This window comes from Poromitra crassiceps (assembly GCF_964638095.1).
Source record: "Poromitra crassiceps genome assembly, chromosome: 19".
In the NCBI taxonomy this organism is placed as follows: Eukaryota; Metazoa; Chordata; class Actinopteri; order Beryciformes; family Melamphaidae; genus Poromitra; species Poromitra crassiceps.
In genome coordinates this window covers 6,034,787-6,051,796 of record NC_139646.1, presented here as the reverse complement: position 1 = coordinate 6,051,796, position 17,010 = coordinate 6,034,787, and the positions used below count along the sequence as shown (strand labels likewise).

The 17,010-nt window shown below is 43.7% G+C and overlaps 1 protein-coding gene across 1 annotated transcript in view; it reads left to right on the top strand.

Moving 5' to 3' along the window:
- mad1l1 (mitotic arrest deficient 1 like 1) overlaps positions 1-17,010 on the top strand; it is a 75,854-nt gene that overhangs the window by 45,773 nt on the left and 13,071 nt on the right. The window contains exons 16-17 of the mRNA XM_083655932.1: positions 2,574-2,796; positions 9,352-9,545. Coding sequence (XP_083512058.1) covers positions 2,574-2,796; positions 9,352-9,545 — 417 coding nt within the window. The remainder of the gene's footprint in view (positions 1-2,573; positions 2,797-9,351; positions 9,546-17,010) is intronic.

The following is a 17,010-nucleotide window of genomic DNA, read 5'->3' as shown; positions in this document are numbered from 1 at the left end:
GTTTCAGACTGCTTCCTTGTTATATTGTGTGCCGAGATCAGCGTTTCCCAGCGCACTCCCAGCGTTTAATGTCGGAAAAAGACGCTAGGTGGACACAGGCCCTTACTCTGTTCCTTTTAAATTATATACAAGGCTGTATTTATAGGAGAGTGTGACATTCCCTCCCTGCCCCCATCCATGTTACTTAAGGCGGTAATACTCCATCTGTCCATGGTTTTCACTCTCACTCACTTTGCCATTCTTTTCTTCATCCTTCATGGTTTCCCATCTTCCTATCCCCTTTCACCTCCTCTGCCTCTCTGCTGTCCCCCACGTCTGTAGTTTATTTCACCTCCTCTGTCTCTCTGCTGTCCCCCACATCTGTAGTTTATTTCACCTCCTCTGTCTCTCTGCTGTCCCCCACGTCTGTAGTTTATTTAACCTCCTCTGCCTCTCTGTTGTCCCCCACGTCTGTAGTTTATTTCTCCTCCTCTGCCTCTCTGTTGTCCCCCACGCCTGTAGTTTATTTAACCTCCTCTGCCTCTCTGTTGTCCCCCACGTCTGTAGTTTATTTCTCCTCCTCTGCCTCTCTGTTGTCCCCCACGCCTGTAGTTTATTTAACCTCCTCTGCCTCTCTGTTGTCCCCCACGTCTGTAGTTTATTTAACCTCCTCTGCCTCTCTGTTGTCCCCCACGTCTGTAGTTTATTTCTCCTCCTCTGCCTCTCTGTTGTCCCCCACGCCTGTAGTTTATTTAACCTCCTCTGCCTCTCTGTTGTCCCCCACGTCTGTAGTTTATTTCTCCTCCTCTGCCTCTCTCTCTGCTGTCCCCCACGCCTGTAGTTTATTTAACCTCCTCTGCCTCTCTGCTGTCCCCCACGCCTGTAGTTTATTTCACCTCCTCTGCCTCTCTGTTGTCCCCCACGCCTGTAGTTTATTTCACCTCCTCTGTCTCTCTGCTGTCCCCCACGCCTGTAGTTTATTTCACCTCCTCTGTCTCTCTGCTGTCCCCCACGTCTGTAGTTTATTTCTCCTCCTCTGCCTCTCTGCTGTCCCCCACGTCTGTAGTTTATTTCACCTCCTCTGCCTCTCTGCTGTCCCCCACGTATGTAGTTTATTTCACCTCCTCTGCCTCTCTGTTGTCCCCCACGCATGTAGTTTATTTCACCTCCTCTGCCTCTCTGTTGTCCCCCACGCCTGTAGTTTATTTCACCTCCTCTGCCTCTCTGTTGTCCCCCACGCCTGTAGTTTATTTCACCTCCTCTGTCTCTCTGCTGTCCCCCACGCCTGTAGTTTATTTCACCTCCTCTGTCTCTCTGCTGTCCCCCACGTCTGTAGTTTATTTCTCCTCCTCTGCCTCTCTGCTGTCCCCCACGTCTGTAGTTTATTTCACCTCCTCTGCCTCTCTGCTGTCCCCCACGTATGTAGTTTATTTCACCTCCTCTGCCTCTCTGTTGTCCCCCACGCATGTAGTTTATTTCACCTCCTCTGCCTCTCTGTTGTCCCCCACGCCTGTAGTTTATTTCACCTCCTCTGCCTCTCTGCTGTCCCCCACGCCTGTAGTTTATTTCTCCTCCTCTGCCTCTCTGCTGTCCCCCACGCATGTAGTTTATTCCTCTGCCTCTCTGCTGTCCCCCACGTCTGTACTTTGTTTCTCCTTCTCTGCTACTCTGCTGTCCCCCACGCCTGTAGTTTATTTGGCAACCATCGCTTGGGGGCATATGGAATCTAATTTAGCCAGTAATCAAGGGCTCAGATTGGTGTGTGTGTGTGTGTGTGTGTGTGTGTGTGTGTGTGTGTGTGTGTGTGTGTGTCCGTGTGCGCGCGTCCGTGTGCGCGCCTTATATTGACATTAAGCTAAGATGGACTCTCTCATTTACCAAGACCCTAGAGTCAGGAGAAAACAAAGTAAAAAAAGGAAATCATGTTGTCAGGCAATAACATTCCCTTTTCTGCTTTAGTGTGGGCATCTTCTACTGTCTGATGCCTCTTCTCTCCTCAGTCTCTCACATCCAGCAGTATTTATTACTAAGTCTGTTATGTAATATGTGTTTGTCTTTTTTTACAGCTGCATGGATTGAAACTTGTGTGCTAAAATAATCTAATAATATCAATTTACAGTATTGTGGTGCATTCAGTTCAACTATTTCATTGCCAACATTTTGAAGTATAGGTAAAAAAAAATGCAAAGTACATGTTAAAAAGCTATGAAAGCATTTTGGGAGAAATTAATACAAAAAAGTTAAATACTTGCATTAAATATACATTTATTTCAATACATAATATACAAAGAATAAATAAGAAATGTAGCAGTATATTTACTTATATATTTTAGTGCATTTATTTGATTGTTTAATTCTTGTAAGAAATGTTCTCTCTTAATGTGAATGAATCTTCATCAAAGCTAAAGGGCTGGAGTTGGTTACATTCTACGTTGACTCTGGTTGCAGACTGAATGAGTTTTTCAAATATTAAACCCAAATTCATAATGAAAGTACTCTTGTTTATCAAGAGGTACCTTGCAATACTCTGCAAGAAATTCTGTCCTGTTTATGGCCATTTCATCTTCATCCTAATCTCTCTCTTTCTGACTCAGGGAGACTATGATCCAGTCAAGACCCGAGTCCTCCACTTCAAGATGAACCCCACTAACGTTGCTAAGCAAGAGCGCCAGGAGGAAGTGACCGCTCTTCGGGAGGAAGTGACATGTCTGAGGGAACACCTGCGCATGCTGCAGGACAGGGGCAACGCACAAGACGACGCCAGTGCACACACCCGCAAACTCAGCCTCAGCCTGCCGCCATCAAAGGAGGTGCTGGGTAAGGCACACACACACATACACACACATACACGCACGCGCACGCACGCACTTACTGTACTGCGCGACTCACTCTTAATGATGTCATAGTAATTAGCTCATTTGTTCATACTAGCCTCATAACATACACAACAGGCTTGGGTGATTGTGTTGACCTTTCCATTGTCATCACATCCCCGTTCCAATTAATGTTTGATGGAGTTCTGCATCGGTGCAACAGCAACAGCTGAGATTAGAAGGCGGCCACATTCTAGTAGGAACATACAAGTGATGAGGTCAATCCTGAGCTGTAATGAGCTATAATGAACTTTCACTGGCAATTAAAATAAAACAACATTTTATTTTCACATTATTATATTTTTTACTTAGGCTAACTTTAACTGAGTGGAAAGTGGTGGCAGATAGACGTGACAGTGAATGGAAGTTTAGCTGATGATGATTCTGCTTAAATAGGTTGAAAGGGCATTGCTTATATCATTTAGCTGACAAACATGAACTTCAGGTTATGAATATAACCCCGGTTTCCATGAATAATAGGAGTGAGGTGACTCACTTAATGGGTAAGCATCCTGCACGCACGGAGACCCTAGCCTGGTGCAGAGTGAGTCCTGCACCGGGTCAGGTACCAAAAAAGCTTGTGTATAACGGGTCAAAATTAAAATATATACTTCTATTAAATAACAGGTTGGGGTGTGGGTAAAAATGAACTAAATGCAAATGGGTAATGGGTGAAAACAACGTAGGAGCCATGTATGTTTTGTGTTGCACTTGCAGTATTTTACGGTAGGGGTGTGTGTCTGTCTGAATGAATGAATGAATTTATTTGACAAAATAAAATAAAAAATACAATACACCAACAGGCATACAGTATAAAATAACAAAGAGGAGCAGTGAGATAATGTATGTGACATCATGAGGTCAGAGGTCAAAGCCATGAGGTGTGCAGGTTAAAAAACGGCAACAAAAGAACCAGCGGAGCAGTGAGATAATGTATGTGACATCATGAGGTCAGAGGTCAAAGCCATGAGGTGTGCAGGTTAAAAAACGGCAACAAAAGAACAAGAGGAGCAGTGAGATAATGTATGTGACATCATGAGGTCAGAGGTCAAAGCCATGAGGTGTGCAGGTTAAAAAACAGCAACAGAAGAACAAGAGCAGCAGTGAGATAATGTATGTGACATCATGAGGTCAGAGGTCAAAGCCATGAGGTGTGCAGGTTAAAAAACAGCAACAAAAGAACAAGAGGAGCAGTGAGTAATTTATGTGACATGGTGAGGTCAGAGGTCAAAGCCATGAGGTGTGCAGGTTAAAAAACAGCAACAAAAGAACAAGAGCAGCAGTGAGATAATGTATGTGACATCATGAGGTCAAGAGGTCAAAGCCATGAGGTGTGCAGGTTAAAAAAACAGCAACAAAAGAACAAGAGGAGCAGTGAGTGAGATAATGTATGTGACATGGTGAGGTCAGGGGAGAGACTGCATGATCTTGCCTAGGGTAACCTACAATCCCCGGACCACCACTGCGATAGCACGCCTGTCGCGGCACATCATGTAGTCGTCCATCAGGCTGAGCCAAACTTGCACAATTCATGAGATGCACGCAGGCAATCTGTCGCACATACACTCTCACACATGTCTGTCCAACAAATGGTGCAAATGTGTGGTGTGGGATGAGTGCTTTCAGTGGGCTTTGTGTGATCATAGTGGATACTCGTGTTGTACGGCTCTGTGGGTTCAAGCGTCGGGTTGGGGATTAGATTCCTGCTGGGGCAGAACTCGTACTAAAGAGCTCCACTTCTGGTAATGGTGTGAACTGTGAAGTGCTTTGGATAAGAGGCAATCAAAGCATTTGTCCTTTGGAAGAGAGAGAGAGAGAGAGAGAGAGAGAGAGAAAAGAGAGACACAGACAAGGAGGAGGGGTAGTTATGACAGGGTTAAATATTTAATTGGAGTTCAACTTCAGAGCAGTTAGGATCTGGAAGTCTGTCGGCTAATTTATCTTCTGTGAAGTGTGAACCGTAGCCTGTCCCTCTCCCTCGATCTCTCACCCCCTCTCTCCCTTCTAATTCTTAACTACCCTTTCCCCTCGTGTCCGCCTGTCTCTCTCCCCTCTCTCTCTCTTTCTCTCTCTGGTCATACTTTTTTTACTGTTTTATATCTTCCATGTACTCTCTGTCTTCTCTTTGTTGTTCACCCTTGCTTTAGTTTTGTCAGTCAGTACATGACCCTTCCTTTTCTTCTTCCTTTCTCTGCCACATATGAAACGCTAATTGGGTTTCTTACCATTGTGCTCCATTTTTAGGAGAGCAGATTTCACAGTCATTTTGCGCAGCGAATATTAGCCTAGCATCTTATTGAACACCAACTACTAAACTATTGAAATTCAAGTTCAACCAAGAAATTAAGCTCTGGAATTTGGAAATTGAAAATTTGTTGTAGGAACCCTTTGAAAGGTTTCTCTCGCAAAGGGACATGCAATGTGCCTCGCCTCGCGACACTGAAGTAAGAGTTTCAGTGTCGGGTCCATTTTTGACGTGTGATGCGAGCAGCCGCGTGCAGCCGGCCATGAAGTCAATACAAGTTGTGACCGGCGTGCGGCTAAACAGAGCGAGGCGTGGAGCAAAACAGAGCGCTCCTGGTGTGAACGGCAAGGCTCCTGCTGCTCAACGCTTCCGTAACACAATGCGTCGGAGAAGCTTCTGGTGTGTCCCAGGCCAGCAGCCGTTAGGGAGAACACGTTTTGTTGGTATTTTGTACTGAAGAGCAGTCTTGACAACGTGACGCACCAGTCGTGTTTTAGCTGCAGGCTAATTGGCTAACATCAGCGGAGTGATTGATTGAGTGGGCGAGCGGTTGAGGGAGTGGCGGTGTGGCCGTTGATACCGTGTCCAGCAGGCGTCAATCTGATCGTATCGCGGTGCATCAGATGCTCTCCCTCCACACTGAATCCATTTGTCTGGTGCGGCTTTTTTGAATTCTAGTGTTCCGATTAAAAAAAAACAGAAAAAATGCTGATATTGGAATTGCTAAAAAAAACCTATGCATGCATTGATTTTACATTTTACATGATGCCTGAGCCTGACCATGAGCAACGATTACAGTGTGAGGTGAAACCAGTTTGTTTTTCCCTACAGCTGTGGAGAGAATAGATCATAGTTTACATTTGTTGTTTGTGAAGCGCCACCATACCCTGCTTGGCAGGCGATGTGTTACTTTGTGCCTATATATCTTAGCCTTCCTAGTTCACTGTGGTGAGTGAACGTGGATCAGAGTGACCTGTGTGTTAAGGCGCACAGTGTTACGCCATGTAAACAAACCACCACGTACCTATATCGGCGCAAAGTACACAATGGAAACGGAAGCGACGCAATGCGCCTGGAAGCGCAGGCAGGCGCCCTTGTTACCAGATTAGAGCGGTCACACCGGCCACGGCGTGAGCGGCTCAGGGCCTGCAGCGATAGTTTGCACATCTGGGGCCGGTTGCACCAAGAGGGCTTAAGCCTTCTTTTCACTACGCCCAGGCGTAACTCTTACGCCTGGTCAGCAGGAGGCGTAAGAGTCTAAGGGTAAGGGTGCCTGTCTGTAACAGAGATCTCCGTGTCTATCAGCGGAGACCCGTCCTCATCGTCATCATCGTAAAGTCGCCTTTGAAGCACGAAGTTAGATTATAACGAACTAGTTGTGTGGCTTAGCCTTCCCAAATGTTGACGTTAGTTTTTTAGAATTTAATACATAGAATTGGGAACGTTAAATTCAATTTCATTCACACTGTCTGGCACTCAATCGCTGCCATTTTTCCCCCCGGAGCGAGGGAGGGTGTAGTGATGCACATACAGTAGTGGCTGATAGAGCGTAGTGGCACAGTGACGCTCCAAGCAGGTCGCGAGGCACATTTTTGCAACATCATCCAATCAGGGGGCATTCCCCGGCAATTCACATGGACGCGCATTGCTACGACCGGCGTAGTTAAGACCAGACATAAGCCCTGTTGGTGAAACAGGCATAAATCCACTCTAAAGACTGGTCTTAACTTAGACCGACGTAGGAGTTACGACCAGGCATAGTTAAGACCACTTGGTGCAACCGGCCCCTGGTGTGAATGGCCAGGCTCCTGCTCCAGCTGCATTTACCTACGCGCACCACCACTTCCGTTCCCAGTGTGTTTACGTCATAAGCTGTGCGTAGCTGAGCGGAGCCGGCCAGAGATCTGCACTCAACTAACTGCACTTTTCTACTTTGTAATGTAATGTGACAGATTTTTCAATGTGTATTTTCACGGCCCTCTAACTTCGAGGATTTTCCAACACTTTCTCCCTTTCTCACTCAAGTCAGCAGCATCTGATACATGCTGCCTGGAGCACATCATCACCGGCCATCTAGTCAGGCCTCGCTCACAGCGTTTGCACTCAGGTGTGCTCCATCAGTAGTTAACTCCATGATGCTTAACTTGTGTTGATTCATTCACTAAATAGACATTTTGCCCATTTGATAGGCCCTAATTACCGAATTCAAAAATCCAGCTCGGTTAGGTTACAATCGCATGTAAAATGGAAATGGCATAACTGTGGCCGAACACAATTTGCTCACTCACACACACACAGACACTTTATTCTTATCTCACCACCCTATAATTGGAGAGCGCGTGCCCAACTGTGCCTGAGCAGGCGAGGCCGCGACCTCCAGGGAAAACCACCGAGGTACGGTAGAAATGAGCAAAGATGAGAAGGACGGGAAGGTAGGCTAGAAAGGAACACGCACTCCGTTTCTAGTTGGATTAAAAGGGGGAAAAAACATGTTATGTTTTACATTTTGTTCCTTGCAGGTTTAAACCAATACAAATGCAATTATAGTGATTGTGATAGTGTTTTTTTGTGAGAAAGAGTTGGCAAAAGTGATATGAATCTCATGAATGAGGTGTGTGGTATGATGCTCGAGTTAAATAACCAACTCACCCAGCAGTGGACTTTTTTTCTGACAGCTTTTAAGAGACAGTGCCCAGAGACCCAGAGGGATCAATTAATGTCGACAGTCAGAAGCCAGTACCTTTCTTAAATCCTGACAGCGTCTGTCAAAATGATCTAACACCCACAATGCTTTGATTTACTGACTAAACACACAGTGGCATTTTGTGTATACATGTGTGCGTGTTCATGTTTGTGGACACACACTCATATGTTGTCATGGAAATGTCCATTTATGTGCATGTTAGAGTAGATTTAATCAGTCTACTTCAGGCTGACCACTGGCGAATTAGTCTCGTGATTAGTCACAGCCCCAATATGAAGGGCAACCAATGATCTTTGTGTGTTTGTTTTTTTACTCTATGAAGGGCAGTCCTAAAGACTTTGGATAGCTTCTGCCATTTTTAACTCATTGTTTTCACCCAGGTTTAGCAACGAAAGAAAGCTGGGAGATTGTCCTCAGTCTGTAGTTGAGCGATTAGAGACGGCGACAACTGAGTCTAGTGGTGAATTAACTGCCGTTTTGGAACCATTTTGATAGCTGTCATAAAGTGACAGTTTTGACACAATCCCAAACTCTAGAAACAGAGTGCTCGTCTTGTCGTGACTGACTCGACTGGCACTCGAGGAGCACAGTCACCCAGGAGACAGACAGAGACTTGAGTTGATACTTTCTAACCATCTTGTTTAAGAATGGGAGAGAAAAAGTACAATAGGCTTGTTCAGAAGGTTCTGGTCAATGTGCTCAAAGGGATGAGGGATGGTAGCACAGTGGATAAAGCTGTTGCCAGATCAAATCCGGCCTGGAGACGGAGGTCTGATCGATGCGTCTTCCTAAGCTGATAGAGATGTCAGTTGACCTCATCACCGTGATGTCATCATCCCCAAGCGATGATCACATGATGGACCTCCTCCTCCATGTGACATCACGATGTATGACAATGATCATGATGTCAAATATGACATCATCCCTGGCACATTGGCACATGGCCAAGCACGACACGAGCCGATGATGTCATCATGTCACACTCCAACAACTAGTCTCCAACTAGTCTGGCTGGCCTTACCTCCACTCTGGGCTAGCTGGTCATGCTGCTGCGTGTGACGTTATTGTTCTTTTGATCTGATATTTTCACTTACTTTACTTTTAAAAAGATAGTGTGAACAGCCACACAAAAAATCTGAATGAGCACCAACGGTTTGCTGTGTGAACACAGCACTTACAGGCAGTGTACACCAGAGGCGTTACGGCTGTGTTGCGGATCTGGCAGTTTCGCCCATGTTAATTGATGGGCGATACATGCGGTAAGGAAAAAATACGCACCTGTTCTATTTTTGTTGGATCCCACATACAGAGTACATGAGTGTAGGTCTGTTCGCAGCCGTACCAGAGCCGTACCGCATCTGTTCCGGACTGAGGCGGTGTACATTAGCCCTTAGACTGGCACTTGGACCCCAGGGACGTCATGAGTATGAAATATAAAATGTCTTTCAGACTTTCATTATGCAAATGAAGAGCAATGTACTAACTGCCACCCCTTCTCATCTTCCTGAGACCAATGTCAGTGTTCTTCCACACTGCTGTGTATGTTTCAGACCTGCATGAGAAGATCAAGTCGGTTGAGCTGCAGAACCAGAGGCTGAGGGAGGTGTTTCAGACCAAGATCCAGGAGTTTCGTACGGCCTGCTACATCCTGACCGGCTACCTGATCAAAATGCCCATCGAGAACCAGTATAGTCTCACCTCTCTCTATGCAGAGCATGAGGAAGACACCCTGCTCTTCAAAAAGGTACACACACACAACGCACACACACACACACACACACACACACACACACACACACACACACACACACACACACACACACACACACACACACACACACACACACACACACACACCTCTTGCTGTGATGAGATATGCTTGGAGGTAGGGATGTGACAGAGATGAGAAATGTGTGTATTTCTTAAAGCTCTCAGGTTATAATGCATTAACATGGAATGTGAAACCCTCTGTCAACATCACAGTTCACCATGTGTGAGTGCTGATATCTGTCTAGGTGAGCTCTCTCTTTCTCTCATGAACACTTCAGGAAGTGGCACATTTGACCTTGTGAGGTGTTTCTGTATCCCTGGTGTCCATGTTTATGCACCAGTAGGTTACAGTATTGTGCCCGACTGTGCCCGTAGGGGGGTGAACGCTATGCAGACTTTCCCGTATTGAACGCTTGTGTACCCTGTGAGAAGAAGAATGGCTGTGTACGTCCGTGCGTGCATGCGTGTGTGTGCGTGTGTGCATCCGTGTGTGCGTGCGTGAGAGAGGGAGTGATGACTGTGCGATGTCAGTGGGCTGGGCTGCATTAATCGATCTCCTCTCCACATACACTCATTGAGTGGGCTAAATAAAAAGTGTGTGTGTGTGTGTGTGTGTGTGTGTGTGTGTGTGTGTGTGTGTGTGTGTGTGTGTGCGTGTGTGTGTGTCCATTAGCTTTGTAGTGAAAACATCCTCTTGTTTTGTTCTCTGCCCACTCATCTCTCTGTCGCTCCCTCCTCCTCCTCCTCCTCTCTTTCTCTCCTTCTCTCTCTTATCTGTTTATATCTCCCTCTTTCTCTGTCTCTCTCTTTCTCACACGTTTGTGATCCGGAAGCTGCCGTAGCTCATCATCACTGTTGTTTCTCTATGATATGATGATAGGGGCTCTCCAGCTGTGGAGAAGCCCTACTGGCAACAAGGTAGAAGGCAGCTTTATTACCATGGCAGGTTCATTACTGTGGGCAAAATCCAGTCAATTGCGACGTCGGGTCATTATTACTGCCTTGCTCAAGGACTTGAATGCCTTGCGAAGAGAAGAACAACAGGCGGATAGGAGGAATGGAAGGAGAAACAGTCACAAGGTGCATGTGTGTGTGTGTGTGTATTTCTTCTTCTTCTTGGTGTGTCCAATCTGCTCCAGCGAGCCCACCTGCGACCCTGCAGGAAGAGATAATTCACTGTCAATATTTATTACCCTCAGACTGCATCCACACACACACACACACACACACGCACACACACACACACACACACACACACACACACACACACACACACACACACACACACACACACACACAATCGTAATGCCCTCCTAGTGCACCCTGTCACACTCAAATGCACACATACTCCAATCTCAACACTGGGCGTCACACCACACAACCCGCCCTCCCTGTGGTGAGCACATGCATACAGATACATAAAGACGTATACACACAACACGCACACACACACACACACATACATACATACATACACACACACACACACACACACCAGATGTTAACACCTCCAGTATTTCCAGTATTAGTATTCAGGGTGATCTCCACTGTCTTGTGACACACACGCCTGGTGGCCTAAGGGAGCAGAGAGGCCTGTACTACAACTAATGGAATAGGCACACATATACCACACGCACACACGCACGATAACGCACACACACTTAACATGCTTGTTTTGTTGTGTGTGTGTTAGGGATGCAACGGTATGACATTTCAAGGTACGGTTACTATGGTATCCAAAACACCACGGTATGCGGTATTTCATGGTATTAACAAAATAATTTTGTTTTGAAGAGAAATATAGCTTTATTGAACTGAAATGTGTGGGTGTAATCTGGGTTATAATAAGAGAATAAAGTTGACTAATTGTAGGCTGAGGGCGGCATGAGTAAGTTGAGTGAAAAGGGGGATTTTGGGCAGAAAGTATTAAGTCTTTACAGATAGGATTCTAATGTTATTCACCTCAGCCACAGGGTTGCCAGATAATCCTGCTAATATCCCCCTCTAGCAGAAGCACCTAAATCTGCCCTCCTATGATATAAGCTGTTTAACCTGCCCCTCTGTCACATTCTCTGTCACACTCTCTCTCTCCGTCTCTCTCTCTGCATCTCACTTACTCACTAAGTCTCCCTCCCGTTCTAATAGTTTCTTCACCCTTTTCTTATTCTGTCATTTCATTTTCAATCTTTTGACCTTGCCATCATTTGGTAAGAGAAATGTTAAAAGTGAAATTCTCCAGAGGAGGCACTTCTGTCTCTCTATCCACCTCTCTCGTGAGTTCATACTACTACAACTGTGTGGGTCTCAACAGGGTGGTAGCAGGGACACAATGACAGTTGTAATTATGACTGCAAGAAACATTTAGTTTAATCCATCTTTGTCAGTCTAACTTGGCACAGATGCAGTGATATAACTGTTTTTGCCATCTGAATGATGATTCATCACAATAGAGCACTGACGGAGGGTTTTGGAAAAAGTTAATAGTAGATTACTGCAGTACGGTGATAAATCAATTATGTAAATAATAGTACATATAGTTAGATTATGAAGACAATTTGTTGCTGATTTTATTTTGTTGGTGATATTTTCAGATTGACTTCAAATGTGAAATCCATTTTTGACTGTTAAAGAATATTTGTGATGGAATTTATCTAACCTTACCGGCATGCTGAAGCGTAAGAATAACAATTTTGAAATGCCGATGCCTTCGAGGCCTTTATTATCTGATCCTCTGTATTATGTGTATTGTAGAATAAGCCATCTGCTTTGTGATCATATGGAGATCTCTATTGTTAGCTCATGTGAGACAAGCCTACATCAAATCCATTGCGACTGCTAACTAGTAGACGGGACAATATTTGGCGATGCCGCTGTGTAGTAAGAATATCACTATCAGACAACCGTAGCGCTGTGACTAACAACGCAGCAAAACAAACATGTAACGTTAGGCTACTGTACTCACATTTTGAAAGTAGGACAGGTCACCGTCCGCGGCTTCCAGGCTTATAAACTCGTGACAAAAACCTCCTCATGTGTCCTGATGGTCGATTTCCATCCAACGGCTCTCAGTCCGACTTGTGGATATTATTATTTGCAACGATGTGTGAATTGATTCAGGTGGGCGTTTATGCTGAATCTTAGCACCCTGCTAACGGCTAGCTGAGTCCATGCCCAGCCATGCTGACTGCTGCTACTTCATAACATTATAAACAAATTAACGTTACTCACACTTTGTTGAAAATTAGCAAAGACGTGTACGAAGTTTCATGTTTATACGCGGCCTCAAACAGGTCCGCAGACCACTAGAGACTAATACGAAGCTCCACCTCACGTTAGACAGCTGTGCAATGGAGAGGGGAGAGGAGGAAATAATTCCACCCAAACCTAGTCCGCAAAAACATTTATAATAATTCGATCAAAATTCCACATGATTGAATTGATTCCTTAACGATCAATTATCGATTTCTGATTATTGATGCCCATCCCTAACTGACCATAATACATGTGTTGGTTTCAAATACATTTTCACAGTGCAAAGTGTTGAGAATCCTTCTATGTTATTGATTTCTTCATGTAGATCTGCTTCCCACAGTGGACTCGAAGGTTACGGTTCAGAGATCAAAAGAGACGTCAGAGCGGTCTGTAACTGTGTGGCCCTTCTGTATATGTTGCAACCAGAACCAGTACAACACAAAGGAGATTCAGTCATAGCTATTTTAAATCCTGTATGCAAAGTTATGTTAAAATGAGTGTGAAGCCAAGATGAAGCTTTTGAAATGGAAAAGAGAAAGTATGCGGAAAATGTTTGCGCGCATTGACTTTAACATGCGTGCATATTTTTAGCTCACCCCTAGGTGAGAGGTGTGATTTGCATCAGTGATTAGGTATTTATAATGCTCTCCTCATCAGCTAGATAAACACATTCGCTCTGTGTGCGAGAGATTTGAACATTCTTTTCTTCTGGAAATTTCAAGGATAAACAGGCGCTGTGGCATTCCAAAACATTAACATTTGCACATTTAAAGGTTCAGGTAAACATTATACACAAAGTCACAAAGTCACTTTTTCATTTATTATCGATGGAATAACTCTAGGCTGTACAACAGCTTGACATCATAGGATAGATAGAGACTTGGTTGGCAGCTGCTATTTTCTTTTATTATGGTCACACATAAAATGATTAGATTGTCTGACCAGAAGATGTCTGACCAGAAGATGTTGAGGCGTTGTTGTTAGCACTTTTTTTTTTATCACTTTTTTTTAGTAATGTCTCTAAAGATGTCATCTTCTGTTCGAATGTATCACTGTCTACAGACGTGCAATAGCTTGAATCATTGCAATCTGTAGATGAACAATATGAGCATAAAATAGTGTTTCTCTCATTTGTACCATTTATTTTTTGGTGGGAAACCTAAAGGTAAATTTAGTTTAGCCAGAATTTTAAAAGTTAAACAAAGCACATTTTAGACAATTACAAGTCCTATCAATTGTCTGTTCCTGTAACTGATCCACCAAAACAGACCAACTGCTAGGCCTACTACACACCTCACACACAGTACTCAATTATGGACTTAAAAACTTGTAGATGTTCTCCATTGACAGTTAAGAGACCCCCCCACCCCTCCGTGTGTGTCTCTCTCTCTCTCTCTCTCTCTCTCTCTCTCTCTCTCTCTCTCTCTCTCCCCCCCCCCCCCCCCTTTCCTTGACACTCACTCCCCTCTTGATCCTCACTAATGAACAGAGGAGATAGAATCTCTGGGCCAGCTCATTAAAACATACACTCAATTAACTGTCAACCCTCTTACCAGAAAGACATGGAGGGAAGGAAAAGAGTGGAGTCTACTAGGGATGTCAACGGTTAACCGTTAATCGATTAACCGTCGCTAACGTCGTTGTTCGGTTATTGCTGTCGGTCTATCAGTTAATATTAAAAAAAAAAAAAAAATTGACTATTTACTCAATGAGCTCATGCCCAAACAAGGCGTGTCTATTTAGATGCTGAAATGTTAATGCTTTTTGTGTTAGAATTATGCCTTTATTTTTTGTTGGCTTTGCTGAAATTTATAAGTTTATTGCCACATTTTGATCAGGTAATCATTCCAAAATCATTCTGGCTCTTATATGGATGACAAGGAAATATATTTTTGAGAGCTTTATTTCCTGTTTATGTAAACATTAATGTTTGATCAAAATGTGGCAATAAACTTATAAATTTCAGCAAAGCCAACAAAAAATAAAGGCATAATTCTAACACAAAAAGCATTAACATTTCAGCATCTAAATAGACACGCCTTGTTTGGGCATGAGCTCATTGAGTAAATAGACAAAAATAATAATAATATTAAAAAATTATGAATTAACCGATAGGTTAATCGATTATTAGCGTCGGTTAATCGAAAGTGAAATTAACCGAAAATTGACATCCCTAGAGTCTACTGTAGGTGCTGAGGAGAAAGCCAACACGTACGTGTGTGTGTGTGTGTGTGTGTGTGTGTGTGTGTGTGTGTGTGTGTGTGTGTGTGTGTGTGTTAAATGGTTTAAAGTAGAGTTGAAGGTGTGTAATTTATTTTGAAAAGGAAAACACTGTGTTTGTGAGTAGACTTGAAGGTGTGTATTTTATTTTGAAAAGGAAAAGCACTTTGTGTGTGTGTCTGTGTGTTGTTAAATGGTTTAAAGTAGAGTTGAAGGTGTCTATTTTATTTTGAAAAGGAAAAACACTGTGTGTGTGTGTGTGTGTGTGTGTGTGTGTGTGTGTGTGTGTGTGTGTGTGTGTGTGTGTGTGTGTGTGTGTGTGTGTGTGTGTGTGTGTGTGTTAATGTGAGTTGGGGACGGAAGGGGACAATTCATGTATACTTCTGGGTGAGTTGTAAAGGATAAATAAAGCTGGAAATATATATGGTCCAGGTTGTAAAAAAAACTGAATTCTCCTTTAACTAGGCTTGCTTAGTCTTGTTACATGTTATTGCTGCTTACATCTACAGAAAACCTTTTAATCAGTTGGTTTCATACATGAATACTATAAGTGCCAATTCATAACGGCCAATTTAACAGAATTGTTTATTTAATACAATACTTTAGTTTATTTACAGCCCTTTATCACAGTCAAGTCAAAATGGGTGTACACATCCCATAAGACATGTAATACTGTATATCATACTACATCATGTATACGTATACAATTCTTACCCACACGTAAAACGCTGCTTCATTTCAACTTTGTGTTCAGGGGGTTGTGCATCATGCCACCTACTGAGTTGTACACTTACCATTCCTATTCCGCCTATTTTGGCGATGCCAGTTGAAATTGAATTTGGAGCGGATGATTACACATTATGAATGTGAACTGACATTTGTTCATTTTCAAATGTTAAGCCCTTAAAACAATATCCATTCATTTTTGGCAAGATGACTCTGCACGGTTGTACCTGATCGTGTTGGCAGTGGTATGTGATCAAACAAGATTATGATATCCACTAGACAGACACTAATGCAATCATAGAAAAACAAATCAATATGCTTTTTCTTTGAAGATATTGCTGAGCTAATGTTTGCGAATGGTGCAGTGTTTGTCTTTTGTGTGTGTTTGTGTATCTTTAATCCCTCCCATGCTGTTACAGGTCTCCTTCTATTACTGGGATTACAGAACCTTCCTCTCGTGCACTGTCTTCAATCAACTCACAATCCTGTGTGTTTGTGCACGTGTGTCTTTGTGTGTTTGTGCACGTGTGTCTTTGTGTGTTTGTGCACGTGTGTCTTTGTGTGTTTGTGCACGTGTGTCTTTGTTCACGTCTCTGAGAGATGGAGATTAGAGCAATAAAAGGAATATGAGAATGAAAAGTCTAAATGAGTGGGTGTTGACTTGACATATTGTGGGAAGAGATATAGCTTCTTGGTTGGACAGAATTTCACTTTGCTCCCTGAAACAAAACACTCATGTATTGCTCATAGCTATGATGATAAACATGAGCACTAATACTAATAAGTACTAATAGTAATAAACAGTAAACCCAAAGGCTGATGGGAATACAAGAATGAATAAATGATCTACCGTTTCGGTGGATATGACTTTTTGTGCTCAAAGAGTAACTAAACCCCACATCTAACTAAATCTAGCTAGGGCTCTGTCTGTTTCTCTGTCTGTCCCACTGTGATTGTCCCACTGTGACATCATCAGTGATGTCTTAAATCCCACTGTGACATCATCAGTGATGTGGATCCCACTACCCTTTACGCACACATGTAACCGAGCACAAAAGTGCCATCCGCCGCAGTGGTAAACTGATTAGCTAATTAACCACTTTATCTCAGCACTTAAAGCCACACTGTGACACGCGGGCAGGCTTTATGCTTCAGTCTGATCCTCCTACATCACACTGTGACACGCGGGCAGGCTTTATGCTTCAGTCTGATCCTCCTACATCACACTGTGACACGCGGGC